Source organism: Dryas octopetala, chromosome 9 (genome assembly GCF_963921425.1).
Source record: "Dryas octopetala chromosome 9, drDryOcto1.1, whole genome shotgun sequence".
Taxonomy (NCBI): domain Eukaryota; kingdom Viridiplantae; phylum Streptophyta; class Magnoliopsida; order Rosales; family Rosaceae; genus Dryas; species Dryas octopetala.
Genome location: NC_141374.1, coordinates 5,220,014 through 5,239,965, shown reverse-complemented (window position 1 = coordinate 5,239,965; position 19,952 = coordinate 5,220,014). Strand labels below are relative to the sequence as shown.

The following is a 19,952-nucleotide window of genomic DNA, read 5'->3' as shown; positions in this document are numbered from 1 at the left end:
ACGTAGGTAGGGCTGGGTTGGTTTAATCGAAAAATCGAGACCGCACCCGAAACCGCTCCAACCGATGCCGAGAATAACCGTACCGAGATATCGGTTTCCAACCGAACCGGTATGTTCAGTTCCGGTTCCGGTTCTCAGATCTTAGAACTGTTGGTTTACCGAATCAAACCGAATATATATAACATTTAATTTAAATATTACATTTTTATACATTTCTATACCCTAAAATACCTTTCTATAATATATTTATATAATTTATATAACAAATATATAAATTTATAAACCCTAAAACCCTATAATTATAATTTCTATGTTTTTTAATTTATATAATACATTTATATATAAAAACTAATTAAAAATACCCTAAACCCTACTATTATATCATATCCTAAACAATTTATACCATATAACTATAAACTAAATACTAAACCCTATATCATATTCATATATCCCATACCCTAAACCCTAAACCCTATTGTGTATTTTAAAAATTTTAAATCTTATACCTTATAAGGCTTATTATATCCTATACCAATATACCATATACAAAATAGTTTCAACTAGTATTAGGTTTTCAATTAAACTAGTTTATATGTGTTTTAACTTTTAATTTGTTTAATTAAAATTTTAATACTCTAAAATTGCTAAAAGCCTAAAAGTTGTACCGATGAGGGAGGCTTTAGTAGTGGAATGGCATTGCGGCATTGCGGCATTGCATTCAGCGGCTTTATTCATTTAAATTTATGCACTCATTATTCATTTTACAACTATTTCTATCACTACCTTATGAGATGAGAAAAACTTTAATATACACTAACATTTTTTGACGTGTAAGGGAGGGGTATGTACATCTGTTTCATGCAAGATTTTTTCTGGAAGACGTCCCTTGGAAAACAAAAAAAACCAAAAACAAAAGCAAAAGCAGAAAGTCAAAGAAGAAAACAACAAAGAAAGAGAATGAACTCCAAATTTCGCCTGTAGAATTAACACTCCAGGTGTAAAGGTCTTGTTTGGTCCTATGTTGAAAGCTCCTAAACACATTTTTATTAATTTCTTCAGTTCTCCGTGACATCAAGTTTATGGTTATTACGTGCAGCTTATGCGTGAGGGAGTGTTAATGCATGTTGAGTTAGCTTTTGAGTAAATTACCAAATAGAAGAGTCTGTTTTCCTGTAAAATTTATAGTATTTTAGCTCTTGAAATAAACAATTGTTCCATTGTTAGGTTCACTTCCTACCAATCTTAACTTGATTGGAGCAGTAGTAAGTAATAGTGCACATTGGTCCAAGCAAATTATCAAATAGAAGTGTCTATTCCTGTTTAAATTTGATGCTTCAAGTGGTATGGTTTTTAATATGAGTATTTGTACACGAGGCAGCCAGCTAGTTCTTAATTAATCGCAGAATGTCGTATATGTGATTAACAGAAACTAATGATTTCCAAGCAGTAGTTAATTGTGAGGACAACTGAGCAGCTGATAGTTTCATCCAACTACGGCAAGCAAGCTTTGCCTGACTGCAGGAATTGAACAGAGCAAAGAGCCAAATATACCATTCAGAGCATAAGCAATGGCACAAAATGGGAGAGCCTCAGGTTCCTTGGCTGACAATGCTGCTGTTCCCAATCCATGAGCACTGGAACAACCAAAAACCAAACAAAGCATAAGTGCATAATAGTCAGTTCATCGAATTATAGTTTTCTAAATTGATTATGAGATGAGTAATGCTCTGAAATCTAGTCACTAGCGCGCCTGTCTGAGTGGAGAGTGAAACTAAGGAAAAGCCAAGTATCAATAACATTAAATCACAGCATAAAAGAATTTTGTATCCCAGAGGTAAAATCTTCATTATTTAACATCATTTAAGAAGAGGGCTGCTATTTGCACACCCTCTTTTTTCTTTTTGCACACCCCTTTTGAAAAAAAAAAAAAGCCTCAAGAAAAATACCACTTTAACCCTCCCCTCACCCACACACCCCATTCCCATCCCCCCCCCCCCCCCCCCCCGTACACACCCCTCCATCTTTCTCAAGCTTGCACAGCCACGCCCACCACCATTCTCCCTCTCTCTACCATCTCTGCCGACCACCCCAGCCCCGCCCCAGCCCACCCCAACCCAGGCCCGACCACCCCAGCCCCGCCCCTTCTCACCCCAACCCAGCCCCGACCACCCCAGCCCTCCAGCCACCGCGCGCAGCGGCTTCCAACCACCGGCGTGCCCTTCTCTCTCTCTCTCTCTCTCTCTCTCTCTCTCTCTCTCTCTCTCTCTCTCTCTCTCTCCGAGTAGCTGGTTCGGCGGGCACTTGCCGAACGGGTCCTTGATGTTCGGTGGGTACCTACCGAACAACACTCACATCGTTCGGCGGATGCCTGCCGAACGAGTGTGACATTTTCGGCGGGCCAGTGTCGAACGGATGCGCAGCTGCGCGCGGGAGGAGAGAGAGAGAGGAGGTGCTGCTGCTACAGGGCTGGGGTGCGGGAGGGAATGAGGTGGTCCGGTGAGGGGCTGAGTGGGTGGGTCGGGGCTGGGGTGGGCTGTGAGGGGTGGTCGGGGCTGGGTTGGGGTGGGCTGGGGAAGAGAGAGAGGAGGTGGTGCTGCGGGGGGGGTCGGTGCAGGGGCTGAGGGGCTAGGTGGGTTGGGTGGAGGGGGGAGGCCGGAGGGGGAGGGAGGGAGGGGTGGGTCGGGTGAGGGGGTTGAGGGGCTGGGTTGGTTGGGTGGAGGGGCTGGCTGGCTGGTTGGGTGGAGGGGCTGGCTGGCTGGCTGGAGAAGAAGAAGAAAAAAAAAAAAAAAAAAACAGGGGGAGGGGGGTGTGAACGTGAGAAAAAATAGAGGAAAAGAAAGAAGGGTGTGTAATGAAATGAGGGTATTTTAGTAATGGGTTGGGTGTGTGTTGAGAGATTTTGAATTTGAAGTAAGTGTGTGGGGTGTGTAGGAGAAAAAAAGAGAAAAAGGGTGTGCAAAAAGAAAAAAAAGGGTGTGCAAATAGCAGCCCTCTTTAAGAACTGGCAACAAAATTTTCCTGCATTTTATTTATATGGTTTAATCAATTTCTTTAATTTTTAATAGTTTGACCATTTCATGCAGATGGTTCAGCAGTGATGCATACCTAGATGCAGTAGCTATTCCTCGAGCAATAGGATCACGAAACTGTAGTTTATCAAGTGTTGCTTGCACAAAATTAGCTCCAACCAGACCAGTTACTACAACGACGGCAGCTGTGAGAGATGCATTGGTACCTACAACATATGCAAAGTACAAATATATATTTAAAAGACGAAAGTTAAGTTTAAACATGTACTGAATGCAATAATGTGTTTGGAGCATTATATAATTCTAGCAGTTTGCAAAAGAAATAAATTAGGCAAGCAATAAATAGGAACAGTCTACACTTTATTAGTTTAATATTTTAGAAATTCATGTCAAACTTAGCACATGATTATCAGGTCAGAGATTTTCTTGTTTGCAAATGAAAAGTATGAACTAATACCTTCAAACAAAGACACAATGCTGAGTGCTAATGCCACAGTTATACATCGTGGTAGAATTGAGACAGTCAAACTTGGTTCTAACCCAACAAGACGTCCAACAAGAGCAGTTGAATATAACGAGAATATGGTTGACAGGATGACAGATGTGAAAATCTCAGCTGCATGCCTCTTGACGAGCTGAAAAATTGTATAGCAGCAATAATCTTCTTCAAAAATTTGTAATATAGATTTAGAACATGTTCAAAATGCTAAGTTGGTTTTAATACCAACTAGAAGTTGGGGGCAAATTAAGAATGCACACAGTTACATCAGTTTCACAGTGAACTGGAGTATGGCTGTAGGAATAGAAGGCAAACCCAAAATTTGAGCACCAATATATACCTATATAAGAAACTAACCTGTCCCAAGGCATTTTGCAATCATCTTTTTTTTTTCTTGCCTGTAGGGCCTCAATCTATTCTCAACCTAGGATATATTTCGGATTACCAAGTACAAAGAAAGATGATCATGAAATATTCTAATTATATAATGAAAGGGTTATCCTAGTTAATAATGCATTGAAGAGTGGTACTGTCCCAAGCATATTTACTCCACTAGTTGATGAATACAATGTTCCTAAGAAACAAATTTCCAATGGATTATCCATAAAACTCGGTCCAGCTACTCAATAACACTTTTTAACTCACCCAGCAAAATAAAATAACTATAAATAATACAAAATAGGAAACCCATGGCAACTTGAATGTTATTTACCTTCCTCTGTTTGAACATTGAGAAGGCAAATGAGAGGATAACTGACCCCAAGAATCCCATCAGAATATCACCAGCTCCAGGATTAGATGAAACCTTCGTAAGGTATGATTCTGTGCATATCAAGAAGAAGAATGATCATTTCTATGTACTAAAGTTACAAAGGGTCCATTTGGATGGAAGGATTTAAATGAGGAAACTTGGATTTGAGTTTTTATGTTAATAAATCCACATATAAAATCGATTATTTAAGAAATAGAGGGATTTGAAATAACTCTTCTCTTGAGTATTTGAAATCCCTTCTTTTTTTAAATAATCAAATATATATGTAGACTTTATTAACATGAAAAAATTAATATTTTAAAAGGAATAAAAACTCAAATTCATATCCCTCATATTAAATCCTTCCATCCAAATGGAGAGAGAGTAGCAGACATAAGTTTTCACTTGTCATGTAAAAACCACAATTGGTATGCCATTTTACCTTTCAAACCAACAAAGAGAGGATACTTTGTCAACAATGACTTAGAAACCTCAAACCAAATGATGCTAAACCATATGAGAATCCTTAGACACAATCATAAAAACATCACAGACCATCGTGTATTTTCCCACATTCAAATGTTCTTTGCAATCATCTGTCCTTGTAATACCCTTGAAGAAATTAACACCAAAGTCATTGCTTTTTTATGCATCCTAATAGACTAGCCCCACAGTTTTATGACATCTTAAGTGCTTCTATAAATTTTGGGACATGGAAGTTCTTTTATTTTTATAATCCAAGTATATATAATGCCTCTTCTTCAACCTTGCCATTTATTTCTAAATCCTTTAGCTAATTGCATTTTAATGGAAAAGAATTTAGAGTTCCAACTCCCAAGTAGTACCTGTCAGGAAGAGCTGTACAAGTTTTCTATCTGTTATTAAAGCTATACGAAGCTAGCTATAGGCTCTCCGTATATTAAATGAAATTATAGACTAGTTGAAAGAAAAATAAAGAAATAAACAAGAGCTTTGCTCATCCATAATCTATTAATTTTATGTGCAACTCACAAAGTCCTCTTAATGACTTTCTTTCTTTTATTAGTCAAAGGAAGATGTATGTACCAAGCTCCTTATGGATGTGTTCATAAATCCTGTGAACTTTCTTGTTTTATGAATCATCCAACTCAGTATCCTCATTCAATTTACGACTGTTTATGAGAATAGTCATTGAACTTTCTTGGAATGATATGAAAATCTAACATGAGGTAACAATGAAAAGTGATATGAGAGTTATATATTTTGCTTTTATGCTTAAGATAGACAGATAAGGAGAAAGAATTAACAAATCTGCTAAGGTTGGGGAGGTGTAGTGAAGGGAGGCAATTGCCAGTAAGATATTTTATTGACCTGATATTTACAATAAAAATTACTATATTTTTTCTCATTATTATTATTTTTGTTTTTATAAACCTCAAGAATTCAAATGAAAGTTTTGTGCCAAGCATCCTCAATACAAACTACCTTAGCATTTTCTACAATAAATTTTGGAAGGAGTGTACTCCAATAAACATGCCAACTTCTACCAGCATACCTGGGTGGCATCAACTCCTGATTTTAATTTTCATATAATTTAGACAAACAGTCAAAACTTCTAATCTTGAGCATTGAAGAACTTTACATGACCTAAGTCCCTATCCTTCCCATACCCTCATAAATTTGTTTACATATCTTTTCCCATTCCTTGTACATGACTCAAAACGTGTACATCAAAATTCTCTTAATTTTAACAAAATATCATATTCATGGACATGATAGTATGATACAAAGCATAAAATGTTTCCCTCAATACTCATTTGGTGTAATTCTTTAACTTCATCTAATAATGAGATGTCCATTTAGTCCTTTTGATGGTAGTTCAGATATTCCTTTCTGTAATTATATTAGATTTAGGGAAAGGAAAACGAAAAAAATAAAATAAAATAAAATAAATCCACAAACGGAGAAACATACAAAATCCATAAAAATAAAAATAAAAAAGGAATAAAGAAAATAGAAAAGATAAGGTTAAACCAAGGGATCCAAAAGTCTAAGATGGATTCTGATAAGTATTTGTGGTTGTTTTAAGTTGTTAAAAACGTAATTTATTGACTTTTGTTGCTCAGCAACCAAAGGGAGCATAGTGTAGTAGTGGAAACCAAGAAAGTTATCTCAGAAGTGTACCAAGAACAGGATCAAGCCCAGACTGGGAGAAGTATCCAAAAGCCAATGCTGCCAGATCTGCAGATAGTGCACAGCAAATAATCGGGTGGAAAACCTTCTTCACATCAGATGGCAATCTGAAAGTTAGAAGTCAACAAACGAGTGAGAACTTCAAAAACAAGAAAATCTAGCTAAGAGTTTGAGTTCCTGTACTAAAACGAAAAACTTTATTTGGTTGTTTATTTGTTTATTTACTTTTGATAAAAAGATCCTTGTGCAGGTAGACCTAAACTATGGAAAATGAAGTTTTACCCAGAACCAACAATGTAGCCTAACACAGTGGATGAAAGTAGGAATGGAAGACATGTTCGAGCACTTGTCCCCAGGACTGTTGGGTATAATAATGCACCAACAAAGGATATAAGGAGGATCCCACTCCAAGACCACACTTCAATGGTGGAAAATGGAGAGGGTTTTGCCATCGGCTCAGCATCTGTCATTTCTGTCTTTACCATTTTTCTTACAGCTATTGCTGTATATCCTGCAACAGCAAGTGAAGCCAGCCAGCCTCCAACTGCAGCAAATCATTAAGCACTACCATGTAATTGTACCAAAAAAAAAATAACAAAAGAAAAAAAGCATGCAGGCAGGCACTTACAATGTACTTACATACAAAGGTACACGAGAAAGAGAGAATGAGAGAGGTAACAGGAAACAATATCTTGAAAAAATCTACAGTTTAGATGGATGTCTTTTAACTTTTAACTGCTTAAGTTCAATTTCCATTGCTTAGTGTAAGGGCGGCACTTGTAATGCCACAGGCCAATCTTGCCCTAGGTCATTAGTCAAGGCCATGGACGCTTGCCTGTGTGTGTAGGTATTTGGTAATTGACAAATTATTTTCTCCTGTCCTATGAATCCTCAAGCAATATTTCCTCATGTAACTTTTGAAATGGCTTAGAATGCTCTTTACAAGGGTGACTAGTCGGCAGAATATTAGACTAGAGTGGGCTAGGTGTCCTAATACTCAGCATTCTACTTCTGTTTTCTCTGTTCTCATATGTCCCAACTTGATTTCTTGGATTGCTAATAAACAGCCTATTATTTCCCCTTTGACTGTTGAGTGAGAGTATCACTTACTTGCTCAAGTATGTGTTGAGATGTTTTTGGATTATGTACCTGCTTCACAAGCTCCACATTTCTATTTCTACTATGACAACCATTGCACTACATACATGGCCTCCAGTCCTATTTTCCATGCTTGTAGCACATTGAGCTAGGATCACTTCATTCGTGATTATTTACTATCTGGAAGTCATTGTGTTCAGTTTGTTCCTTCAACCAGCAAATTTCTTTATTAAGGGGGCTCACAAGCATTGTTGTGAGCTTTTGCTTTCCAAAATTCTTACATGACAGATAGTCAGCAACAGCATGTTCACTTCACCAAAATGAAATTGCCAAAAAGAAGCTTGCAGGCTATGCAAAGCGGTATTCGTAGATTGTACAAAGAACCCTAGAGTGTTTAGTTGAAGACCTTATTTCTCCCAAGAGAAACCGTGAACCAGAATAGAAGAGCTTGCCCCACCCATGAGTAAATACTAAGGGATATCATAAAATGGAAAGTGAAAGAAAATCCTTGCCTACCAGTTGCAGAAAACCCCAAATAAATCATATACACCAGACGAAGAAAGTATTTCAAGTCATGAGCAAAGAAAAAGAGAAAGATAGATACCACACAAAAATTTGAGTGTTCGACAACCTTGCCTGTCAGTTCAGAAGTGAGTTCTAAGGAGAGAATTTTTGGCAGTTCAGGTATGTCTCCTCTCAGAGATTGAGTGGCTTTTCACAGCTAGTTGCTTCTAGGGGTAATAGTGATCCTAATTATAATTCTATCCTCAACCACAGAGCTAGAAAAAAGCATTAGCTATTGATGATTAGTATTAAGCTCATCACAAATCTAAACAATTGGGAAACAAGTGGCAAACAATAATTCACATTGTCAACCAAAATTAACAGTAGTCATTGGAAAATTCAAGTAGTAAATAGCTTCATCGGAGAAAATTATCTTAGAGTTGCAAAAGCTGACATACCTATAATGAAGCAAATCTTGATGCCCGAGGCCGTGGGAATACTTTTAACAGAAAGTGGCAAAACAACCAAAGATGGAACATAGAACAATGGCAGCCATCTCTGAATGAACAGTAGTGCCGGCTCAAAGAAGTTCATCAAGCTTGTTGCCACAACAGGGACAGTGGAATCAAGAATAATTAGAATGGAGAATATACAAAACATCCCGAAAAGCGCACTTGGGAACTTAATGGCAGCTGCCACAAATGCTGCCTTCAAAAATTTGTCCATTGCAAGAATAATACCAACTGAAACAATCAGATGCAAAATCCCAAGCACCTGTAATACATCAAAGCTAAGAACGTATTAACAAAATATCATTTTATCCCTTAAAGTTGCAAAAACTCATTTACGCACACTTTGAGAGACAGTACTGGAAGTGGCACCACTCTCTGAACCAGTTGATTTCACTAAAACCTGTCTATTAGAGCAGGTTTCTTGATACCCCATTTGCAAGAACCTGGAATTGAGTCCAAGAACTGTACTGGGTCTGGCAAATTTTTGGAAATGAGTCCGTTTATGTGACAATCTGACGCCATTGAAAGCAACAGCTGAATTATTATTTTTTGGATGGTGTCTCTGAAAATTTGAAAGTGAAGGCAGACAACAAGGAAAAAAGAATATTGAATTGGGGTGGTTGGGAAGAACATTATTGGGTATGGCTGAGAAGGTAGACATGGAAAGAGTAAGGGAATGAGTGAAGCTTAGAGCAACAGGGGAAACATTGAAATTGTGTGGACCTACCCCAACTTTTTAGGAGGAGAAGGATGAGATTTTTCCCCCACCCCATCCCATCCCACCCACCCAATCTTTCTTTCCCTTTGTAAGTTCATTTTGTACTTTTCCCGTACTTTCAAAAGTTACGGTTACAGTTAGTTTATAATTTTGAGCGTGCTATTTGCATACCTCATTTCTCCCACTACACACCCTCTTCACTTAATTTAGAAATTAACACGTTTAATCCAAAGTGAAAAGACCTTAAAAGATAACCCATATTATGTGAAAAAAAAAAAAAACTCTCTTTACACACCCGAAACCCATCACTCTTAAACCCCACTCACAACTTTTAAGACACACCCCTTCCTCCTATAACCTCATTCTTCATCTTTCATCCACTAAACTCTAAACCATGTCTCTTGTTCTATATAAGTAATCATATTGTAGAAAAACTTACTAGTTTTGATGAATGGAGCCTCCACTCGTCTCTTATTCGTCTTTAGATGAGGTATGATAGTAAATTTTTATGTTTTTTGAAATTTTTTTTCATGTTCTTCATTTTTTTGTCGTGGTTCGTTCTGCGAACCAATGCCGAACAATTTTAAAATGTTCAACAGATGCCTACCGAATAAATGAAAACTATTCTCTAGATCACTACCAAACGAAAATCACAAAGAATTATTAAAAAAGATCATTCGGTGGTTAATTGCCGGATACCTTTCATACCATTTGGCAGTCATCTACCAAATTATTTACTCATGTTCGTCAGGAAACCCACCGAATGAAATTTTGATATTTTTTAGAAGTGATCTCGTTTGGTAGGCATCTACTGAACGTTCTTATATTTGTTCGGCGACACTCCACCGAACGGTCTGTTCTAACTACATTTTCTTATGTTATGTGTATAGCGAGCAGTATGGTGATGCTTCTACTTGAAACAACAAGGTTAGGGCTAGGGGTGGGCATAAAAACCGTTACACCGAACAACCGAACCAAGCAGATGGGAAAAAATCGTGGAAAAACAGTGTTGACTAAAACCAGTCAACACCGACACCGAAACCGAACTGAACCGGATCCACATGGGTTGGTCTAGGTTCTGGACATTGAAACACCAATCCGAACCGAACCAAATCGAGAACACAAATGATATCTACATTCAATTAAAAAATTTAAGATTTTGGCTAAGCTGGGAGTCGAACAATAGACCTCAAACACCAAATTTATGCTCCCAACCAACTGAGCTTATTTGTTAGTTGTCCATTTTATGAATCCTAACTTATTTAATAGGTGTTTCCTTAGACACTTAGACTAAGTTGACTAATACAGTCAATCCTCATTGCTCATTAAGTCATTGAGTCTGAGTCATTTGACTCATTTCCTTCTTCAGTTTCCTGATTGCCTTTCGAAGAGAGAGAGAGAGAGACACACACACACACCAGTAGACCACCATCACCATCCGAGACCACCACCACCATCGCCTGCGAGTCTTCGACCATGACCATCCGAGACCACCACCATCGCCTGCGAGTCTGTGACCACTAGTCCACCACCATCACCATCACCATCATTCCAAAATCCCCAAATCCCGAATTCACCCAAACCCTAAATCCACCACCACCGGCATTCTCCACCATCATATCCACCACCATAGACCACCACTCCACCCCCAGTGACCTCCACCACCATCCTTCACCACCCTAAAATCCCAAATTTTAGAGTGCGAACCTAAAATACCCAAAATCCAAAACTCTTAGGAGGGTGTACTCAATCTATACTTTTAATGACTTTTAAGGAGTTTTTTTAAGTGACAGAATTTTATAGACTTTCATGGAATTTTATTAAAAAACTTTCATAGACATTGATAGACTTTCAACGACTTTTAATAATTTCATTGATTTCTAATAATTTCAATAACTTCTAATAATTTCAATAACTTCTTGATACAACTGTGAAATATTATGAGATTTTTGAAGATGTGAAATATTAATTATGAGATATTTTTTTGAAGAGGCATGGATTACAAGAAATTAAAGTAGCACAAAACATGATGCCTCCTCTATTCAAATCCACTCATAAACTAACTAATGTAAAGTAAATTCCCTGCTTAAACCACAAAAAAAGAAAACAAAAACAAAGAGAGATTTGTAGAGGTGCATATCAATATAAATGCAATGTCACATATAAAAAATTGATAACATAACCAATATATCATAAGGACTTCCAACCAAGAAGAAAATACCAAAAGGAACTTGTATATCTGAACTACACAAAAGTGAAGGAACCATGACAGAGAGCCATACCCAAAGTAACATGTCTGCATACTGACCTTACAAGTATGCCAAAATCGTAATACAAATTTGTTTAAAAATACAATACTCAATATCCTTAATGTCCATTATTATTAACCTGCCCAACATCTCTCCACATATCAGTAGCTATACTAGCCCTCCATTCATTAGCATTCTCTCGTTGTTGTTCTTGCGTCTCAAAAAGCGGTATAAAATCATCCATTTCATTAATTGGTAATGATGAAGACGATGAAGGTTCATTTTCTGGTTCAACCGGAAATTCATCAGAACGACACTCTTTGCGAAGAAAATTGTGTAATCCCACACAAGCCAACACTAACTCTGCTTGTGTACTATAGGGAAATGGAGGAGCTGATTTGAAAATTGTGAATCGCGATTTAAATATACCAAATATCCTCTCAATTACATTCCTCAAGGAAGCATGACGAAGATTGAACAATTCGTTTGCGTTTTCAGGATCACGACCTTGACCTGCAAAATCTTGAAGATGATAACGAACACCTCGAAATGGAGCTAAAAATTGGCGTCGATTTGGAAATCCACAATCTACCAAGAAAAATTTACCTGATTATACAATACTTTTATTAGTATGCAATGTATGACCTCTATAAATTGGACATAAATAAAAGCCAAAAAAACAAATAAAAAGCAAAACAAAACAATTAAAGTCATACCTTGTGGCGCTTTAAGTCCGTTCCTCCTTGATAAAGCATCATTTAGCACTCTTGAATCATGAGCAGATTTTTCCCACCCACTAAGTACGTATATAAATTCCAAATCAAAATTACAAGCTGCGAACACATTTTGTGAAATACTTCCATGACGATTACGATAGCTACTTTTGTCACGTCCAGTTACCATTGCTGGAATATGTGTACCATCAATAGCTCCAATGCAATCCTGAAATAAATAAAAAAATAAAAATTTAAATATTCACGTAATAATAATAGTAATAATAATAATATTTTATCACTTACCTTGAAGTACGGGTAAAACCTTGTACTTTCCCTTATTCTAGCTGGCACTGTGGGTCTAGGTTTGATCATCATGTCTACTGCTATTGTGTTCAATGCCCTTAAAATCTTGTTAAAATTTCTGCTCGCAGTGGCATGTGATCGATAAAATGTTTTACGACTTAAACAATATCGAGAATTTTGGCCCACAGTGAGTAAGAATGTTGCAAGCATTTCTTCAATGCAAATATACCTTGTATCCCGTAAGAGTGTTTTTTCTCTAATGATATGGCATAATTTTAAAAACACATCAGGATACATTCTGTACAATTGCCGGAAGTGTGCAGGATCCTCATTCAATGTTTTATGTATATATTCGTATCCATTTGTAGAAATTGATCGCCAAGCTAGAAGACGTTGAACACATTCACGACGCATGATAGCTATAAGCTCATTTAGAACATGGAGGATTGCTTCCATTGCCATCAATGAATACCTGATGGTTTCATAAAATTCTTCTTCCACTTCTTCTTCTTCCAGTTCTTCTTCCTCTACTACATTATCTTCATGCATGTTAGACTGAGACATATATACAAAACCACCAGAGAAGAAAAAAATAATAAATCTTTAGATGCAAGGAATGAAGTAGGATAAAAACTAATTTGTGTAGAATAGACATTTTCAACTCAACATGAAAAATTTCTTTTTGAAGCTTAACAGTTGGGGTTACATGCTTTTACTTAATACGATTGAAATCTGAATGTACCATGTAACTACTAATCTTTCACATTTTACAATTACCTGGTGTTCTGACATTAACCCCCACCTCTTCTGTCACAGCAATCTATCACTTTGAAACACCTAATTCTTCAGCTAGGAACCTGAGACATGTTAAAGCAAATAGTTTCATTAAGCAATGTGAAAGGTTGGCTTAACGTGAATGCATGCAAGAAATCAAATTAATAGGAATCCTTTCAGCAAATGATTGATCATTTAATTTTTATAATTTGTTGGTGTGTTTTTTGACTAGTCAGGAACCACTAAAGTCATAATCACATGCCAATGCTACTCACTACTAAAAAAGTGTGAGTCAATAAGCCACGAGAGCTAAGACTAATAACTACAAAAATATACGTCATAAAGTCAAGGATGTAAATATTTTCAACATAATTTATCCTGTTAAATTATCACTGTCAATTTTCCTTTTATAGAAAGAAGAGAAAGAAAATGTTGCTATCTTGGCAGGGAAAACATAGATTGCGTTGGGCAATAGCAACAACTATTGGAAGCAATATTCACACTTTTATTCTTATTGGACAAGAGGACATGACTACAAAAAATAAAGAAAAAAAGGATTATCAGTATGTATAAGAACATGGTCGGAGAAGGCATCAATTGCAGCAAGAATGCCCCTGTATTTGTTTGTTCCATACTAACTTTCATAAGAATGCCCCTGTATTTGTTTGTTCCATACTAACTTTCCAATCAGATGTCTGCCTAGGCTCAATAGTTTAGGAGTAATGCAGAAACAAGAAATAAACATTCATAGTTTAAAACTAGTTGTGTCAATTATACTGTAACAGAGTTGTGCCAATTAAACTCCCATAGTGTAAAACTAGTTTCATCCATCATATAATAAAACATCACAGTTATGAAAAAAAAACAGTAAACAAGAAAACTTGGCAAAGCAAGCATAACAGACCCATTCCAGAGGAAAAAAAAAAAACAAAAAAAAAAACTGAATACAACTAATAACAGTTACTTAAAAACCAATAACAATAGTATGCATTGCTACTCCAAAATGTTACACAATTCATACATAAGTCTATTCCAAAAGTTTAGTGAATTCAAACATATGAGAATTAACTTGTCAAAAACGAATTGTAATTTACACACTAATAGGTTAGATTAATAAATGAGAAAAAATATCATCAAAAAATACATAAGTATCGTATATTTCTGCTATAGTATCAACACTCATCATATCCATAGACCATAAACCCATCATATGTAGAAAAAAATATATATATCCTAAATCCACCATATTTGTAAGGCACCCATAAACCCTAAGCCCATCATATCCAAAGAAACAAACAACAAATTAAATCAGGAAATAACAAACAATTTAACAAACTAAACAAGTATAACACTATGAATGTAACATAACAACAGCAAAATCAGGAAATAACAAACAATTTAACAAACAAAACAAGTATAACACCATGAATGAAAACATAACAAACAGGCCAGAAAAAAAAAAATTTTATACAAAGAAAGAAAGACATAACACTTAATCCACCCAAACTCTTATCTATTTTCCATAATCAAGTTGAAATCAAGCATAACATCACTATAACCAGCAACCCATGAAAGAGATGAGAAAACTATATACTACCCAAGGAATCTATGCAAAAGATGAAGAGAAATAACCGTGAAATCAAAGCTCTGGATGAGAAAGAAGGGTGTTGGTCGATGAGAAATAACTGTGAAATCAAGCTATGGCTTCCTCCCTCAGGAACGTTTGGCATCCTCCTTCCCTTCAGAGAAGTGTTGTGGGCCTGTTCATCTTACCATGTTGTTTCACGTCAAAAGTCAGTGGGGAGAATGTGAGAGAAATTAGGAGATTTGGTATTTATATCTAAAGCCCAAAAGTCTTTCAAAGTCTATTAACTTGAGAACTCTTTGAAAGTCATTGACATTTTGAGTACTATATGACTTTCATAGACTTTTAAAAAGTCTTGAATGAGTACCCCTAGACTTTTATAGACTTTTTAAAAATCTATAAAAATCTTGATTGAGTACTCCCTGACTTCTTAAGTCTTTAAAAGTCATTAAAAGTTTAGATTGAGTACACCCCCCTTAGTCTTTCATCTCTCAAGTCGCAACCTATTCTCTCAGTCTCTCATCTCGTTAATTACAGTATACATCCCCATTTGCTGGGTAAGTACTCACATTTCGATTTAGGGTTTGTTTTTTTCAATTTGGGGGAACTTGGGAGATTGTAATTTTGGTTTTTGTATGTTAAAATTCTTGAATTATGACTTGATTTCAGGTGGTTGGAAGCTTGGAGAAGTTCAATTGGACCAGCAACCAACTCAATTTGGTAAGTTGATGTCTTGCTGAGATATATCGATGTGGTTTCTGCAATCTGAGTTTATGGTTGCATTTTCTGGTTTTGAATATTTAAAGAAATGGTTTTTTTTTCTTTTTTTATGAATTTTGAATATTCGATTGAGTACTGGGTTCACCTGTAAGGGTCTTCTAATTTTCTATGTGCTTTTCTAAATTTAGAGAAATGGGTTTATTGAGGCTGGTGTAATTTGTGCTTGATGATGATCTGAATATATATCTAATTATCTAATTTCTACTTTGTATAATAAGGGATGGCAGAATCATCTACTGCCTCTGCACCCTCACCCTCACCTTCACCATCAACAGCACCATCACCATCACCATCACCATCACCATCACCATCACCATCACCATCACCATCGTCCCCAGCAACACCATCATTACCAGCAGGTCCAGCACCATCCCAACCCAACCCTACTAGTGGTCTTCCACCCGTACACCCAAGTGGAGCCAGGAAACCATCTAAGGAAAAATCTGAGGTATGAGAGCATTTCATTAAGTATGATGACATAGTAGAGTTTGTTAAGGAAGATGGGACTAAAGGGAAGATTATAAAAAAGAGGGCTAGGTGTAAGTATTGCAAAGACCACTATGTTGCTGACCCTGTGACAAATGGCACCTCAGCTATGAAAAAACACCTTGCACAGTTATGTAAAAATTATCCTGGGAGAGTACATGACAAAAAACAGAAAACTTTATCTTTTGATCAAACTGTTGGTCAACTTATGGCTAGGGGAGGTAATAAAGATGAATGCTTAAAGGCTTGTGTAGAAATGGTGATAATAGATAAGCTGACATTTAGTTTTGTTGAGGGTAACGGGTTTAGGCATTTTTGTAGTGTTGCATGCCCCTTTTTCCAAGTCCCTTCTCGTAGGACACTAGTGAGGGCTTTCATGGTCATGTATGATGACTTGAAACTGAAATTGAAGAGTGAATGAGCATCACATAGAGTGCGCCTCACCACCGACACTTGGACAAGTTGTCAAAATATCAACTACATGGTGATCACAGCACACTTTATAGATGATGATTGGAATTTGCACAAAAGAGTCTTGAACTTTTGTGTCATAGCTACTCACAAAGGGAACTCAATAGGAAAAATACTTGAACAATGTTTGCTAGAGTGGGGTTTGGAGAAAATACTTACTATCACTGCTGATAATGCTTCTAAAAAACACCATTGCAATAGATTATTTAAGGGGTAAGATGAAGCATTGGACAAAATCCAAGGTTGTGTTATGGGGGAAGTACATGCATGTTAGGTGTTGTGCACACATAGTCAATTTGATAGGTGGAGAAGGCTTGAAAAAGTTAGATAGGTCAATCTTGGCCATTAGGAATGCTGTCAAGTATGTGAGGTTTTCTCCACAAAGATTGGAGTATTTCAAGACTTGTGTTTTGAAGGAAAAAATAGAGTGTAAGGGTCTAGTGGTGTTGGATGTCCCAACTAGGTGGAATTCCACCTATATGATGTTGAATGCAGCCTTGAAGTTTGAGAAGGCTTTTTCTAGAATGGTAGAAGAAGAGGATACTTCATATTTGGGTTGGTTTGGTGAAGAGGATGAAGGGGAACAAGGGGTGGCACCTGCTGCCAATCGTAGAAAAAGGGTAGGACCACCTAACTCAAATGATTGGAACAATGCTGGCATCTTTGTGGACTTCCTTAAAGTGTTTTATGGTACGACATGTAAGATGTCATTATCTTTACACCCTGCTGTCCATGAAACATTTCACGATTTGATTTCCATTGAAGCGGAAATTAATTGTTTGTTCCTAAGTGAGGATGAAATGCCAATTGATAATGAATTTGAATCGAATGGGCAAATGATGTTGAATGATATGGCTGCCGGGATGAAACTAATTAAATTTGATAAGTATTGGGGTGATCTAAACAAGATCAACCAATTCTTGATGGTTGCACTTGTGCTTGATCCCCGATACAAGTTAGGCAATTTTGCACATGTTTTACAAAAGTATTGCTTAGATGAAGTTGCTGCCCTTAGGAAGACAATGGAGATGAAGGAGATTTTAATGAAGCTATTTGTTGAATATGAAAGTCGCCAACCCCAAACTCCTACTTATAGTGGAAGTAGTGTCATTAAGACTAGCACAATTACAACTTCTACAAGTTATAGGGCAGCTTCTAGGGAACCTCGGGGGGGGGGGGGGGGAAGAAAATGACATGAAATGACTAGATGTTGGATGGAAGAAGCTGCAGCAAGTAATACGGTCGTATTGGAACATGAAGTTGATAGGTACTTGACTGATCCTATTGAGGCAACGGATCCGGACATTGAGTTTGATGTTTTGAAGTGGTGGAAGCTTAATGGGGTCCAATATCCGGGGCTGGAAGCAAGTGCAAAGGATATCCTTGCAATTCCAGTTTCAACAGTGGCTAGTGAAGCTTGCTTTAGCACAGGAGGACGTGTAGTGAATTCATTTCGGGCATCCTTGACTCCAAGGATGGTGGAGGCTTTAATCTGTTGTCAAAACTGGTTAAGGTCCAAAGATATCTCCAATCTTCAAAATGAACCATCAATTGAAGAACTGGAGTTTTATGAATCAATTGAAGCAGGTATCATTGTATCAAACTTTCCACTATGTACAAATTCATTCAATGAATTGTTTTTCTTATTATAACATTGACTTTCAAGCTAACATGTGTACTGTTATTGTTGTACAGAACTCATGAGCACTGTCACAACCCCTAAAACTGCTCCTGCTACATTTCAGTGTTAGAATGTCAAGAATCTGTATGAATACATGTTGACTTAGAGTTGGTGGCTTGCTGCAGTAAATAGATGATAGTTTAGATTTAGGGCTTGTTGGTGACTTGAACTTTGTGGTTTTTATTTTAATATTTTATCACTGATGTAGTGAAGTGAACTAGTGAAGACTGTGAGTCTGTAAAGTGTGAACTGTGAAGTACTGGCGTACTGGGAAGTTTTCATTTTTGAATTTTGATCAAGGTAGGTTGCAGTAAAAAGTTGGGCTGGGCTACATGTTTGATGTTTGATGTTTGATTGTTTGGCCTAATTTATGTTTTGCTCAAGCCCAAAAGGCAAAATATGCAGTATTCTACTATTCTTATTTCTTTCATTTAGATTTGGGCTTCAAAATTTGTGTTCCTTAACTGAGGCCCAAAATGTTAAGGGGTTGGCCCAACACCGAAAGCCCATCAGCACCGAACCAGAACCGGCAGGTCTGGTTTGGTTCAGTTCTATGCTCTTTTTTTTGGTGTTCAGTACCGAACCACACCGAATTTAAGATGCTAGCTTGGTGTGCGGTGTGGAGGGGATACCGAGCCGAGCCGAACCATGCCCACCCCTAGTTGGGGCATACACTGGGGGCGAAGTTGTGACTGAATACTTACGTGACTATACTAATGAATTCACAACAAACGAGGTATCCATTTGTATATTTAAAAATGATGTTGTATATAGTGGTAGTTGATATGTGAATAATATAAATTATATGTGTAGATATTTCATTCGAGGAAAGCATTGGTTAACTGGGCACGTGCACAAGGAAGGAGGAACAAATAATCATTGTCATTATGAGGTATAATGCAGCAGAGGTGGAGAAAAAGAAAGCTAGAGTATTTTTTAGTTGTCATTTTTATGCATTTTGTCAAGGTGTATTTGTTATTCCTCATGCTAATATCCATGTAACATTTGATTAATTTAGCCATATAAGAATAATATTAATTAAGCTAGCCTAAATATAGTTGAATTGCATAACTAAAATATAATCGAATTATAAATAAAACACATCTTCGAATTACATAATATCCATATCCGAATTAACATAAAAATATTTCCGAATAATCATTGGTGGGGATGACGTCTCGATGAGCGTTGGTAGTTTTGGACATGCACCTTAAAGATCACGTTCCTAATTTCAAATAGAAGCAAAAAATTTATGGTTAGTGCATATCCTATAACAATATAACAATATAATACCAACTTATAAACTATTAGGTATAACAAGATCATACCACGTTATTCCAAATGGCAGTAGTTACGTGAGTTCTATAGCTTCTCAACACGGATGTATCCATGGGACCTTCGGGGAAAGGTTGAGCTAACTTGTTGGGGTTGTCCTCATCATCAACAGTCTGTGAACCTGGCTGCACATGAACCTGAACCTTAGTTTCTTCAACAACCGCTTCACGATTAATTCGTGATACTTTTCTTCTTCTCTCAAAAGCTGTGGGTCATGTTCTATCTGCAACTTCGAATGATTCCCCTTTGGACGAAGATGAAGCATGTTTCCTGCTTCTATTTATACATG

The 19,952-nt window shown here is 36.9% G+C and overlaps 2 protein-coding genes across 2 annotated transcripts; both read right to left on the bottom strand.

Moving 5' to 3' along the window:
- Positions 1–1,293: 1,293 nt before the first annotated feature.
- LOC147273366 (plastidal glycolate/glycerate translocator 1, chloroplastic) lies at positions 1,294–9,295 on the bottom strand. The gene is made up of 8 exons (XM_086227395.1): positions 8,906–9,295; positions 8,512–8,827; positions 6,734–6,995; positions 6,443–6,558; positions 4,241–4,350; positions 3,487–3,664; positions 3,106–3,235; positions 1,294–1,634 (listed from the first exon to the last, which is right to left on the bottom strand). Exons 1-8 carry the CDS (start codon positions 9,224–9,226, stop codon positions 1,484–1,486), a joined length of 1,584 nt encoding a protein of 527 aa, XP_086083521.1. The 5' UTR covers positions 9,227–9,295; the 3' UTR covers positions 1,294–1,483.
- Positions 9,296–10,803: 1,508 nt separating this feature from the next.
- Positions 10,804–12,761, bottom strand: LOC147273365 (uncharacterized). Its single transcript, XM_086228209.1, has 4 exons — positions 12,552–12,761; positions 12,249–12,474; positions 11,672–12,138; positions 10,804–10,962 (listed from the first exon to the last, which is right to left on the bottom strand). Exons 1-4 carry the CDS (start codon positions 12,759–12,761, stop codon positions 10,804–10,806), a joined length of 1,062 nt encoding a protein of 353 aa, XP_086084335.1.
- Positions 12,762–19,952: the final 7,191 nt, after the last annotated feature.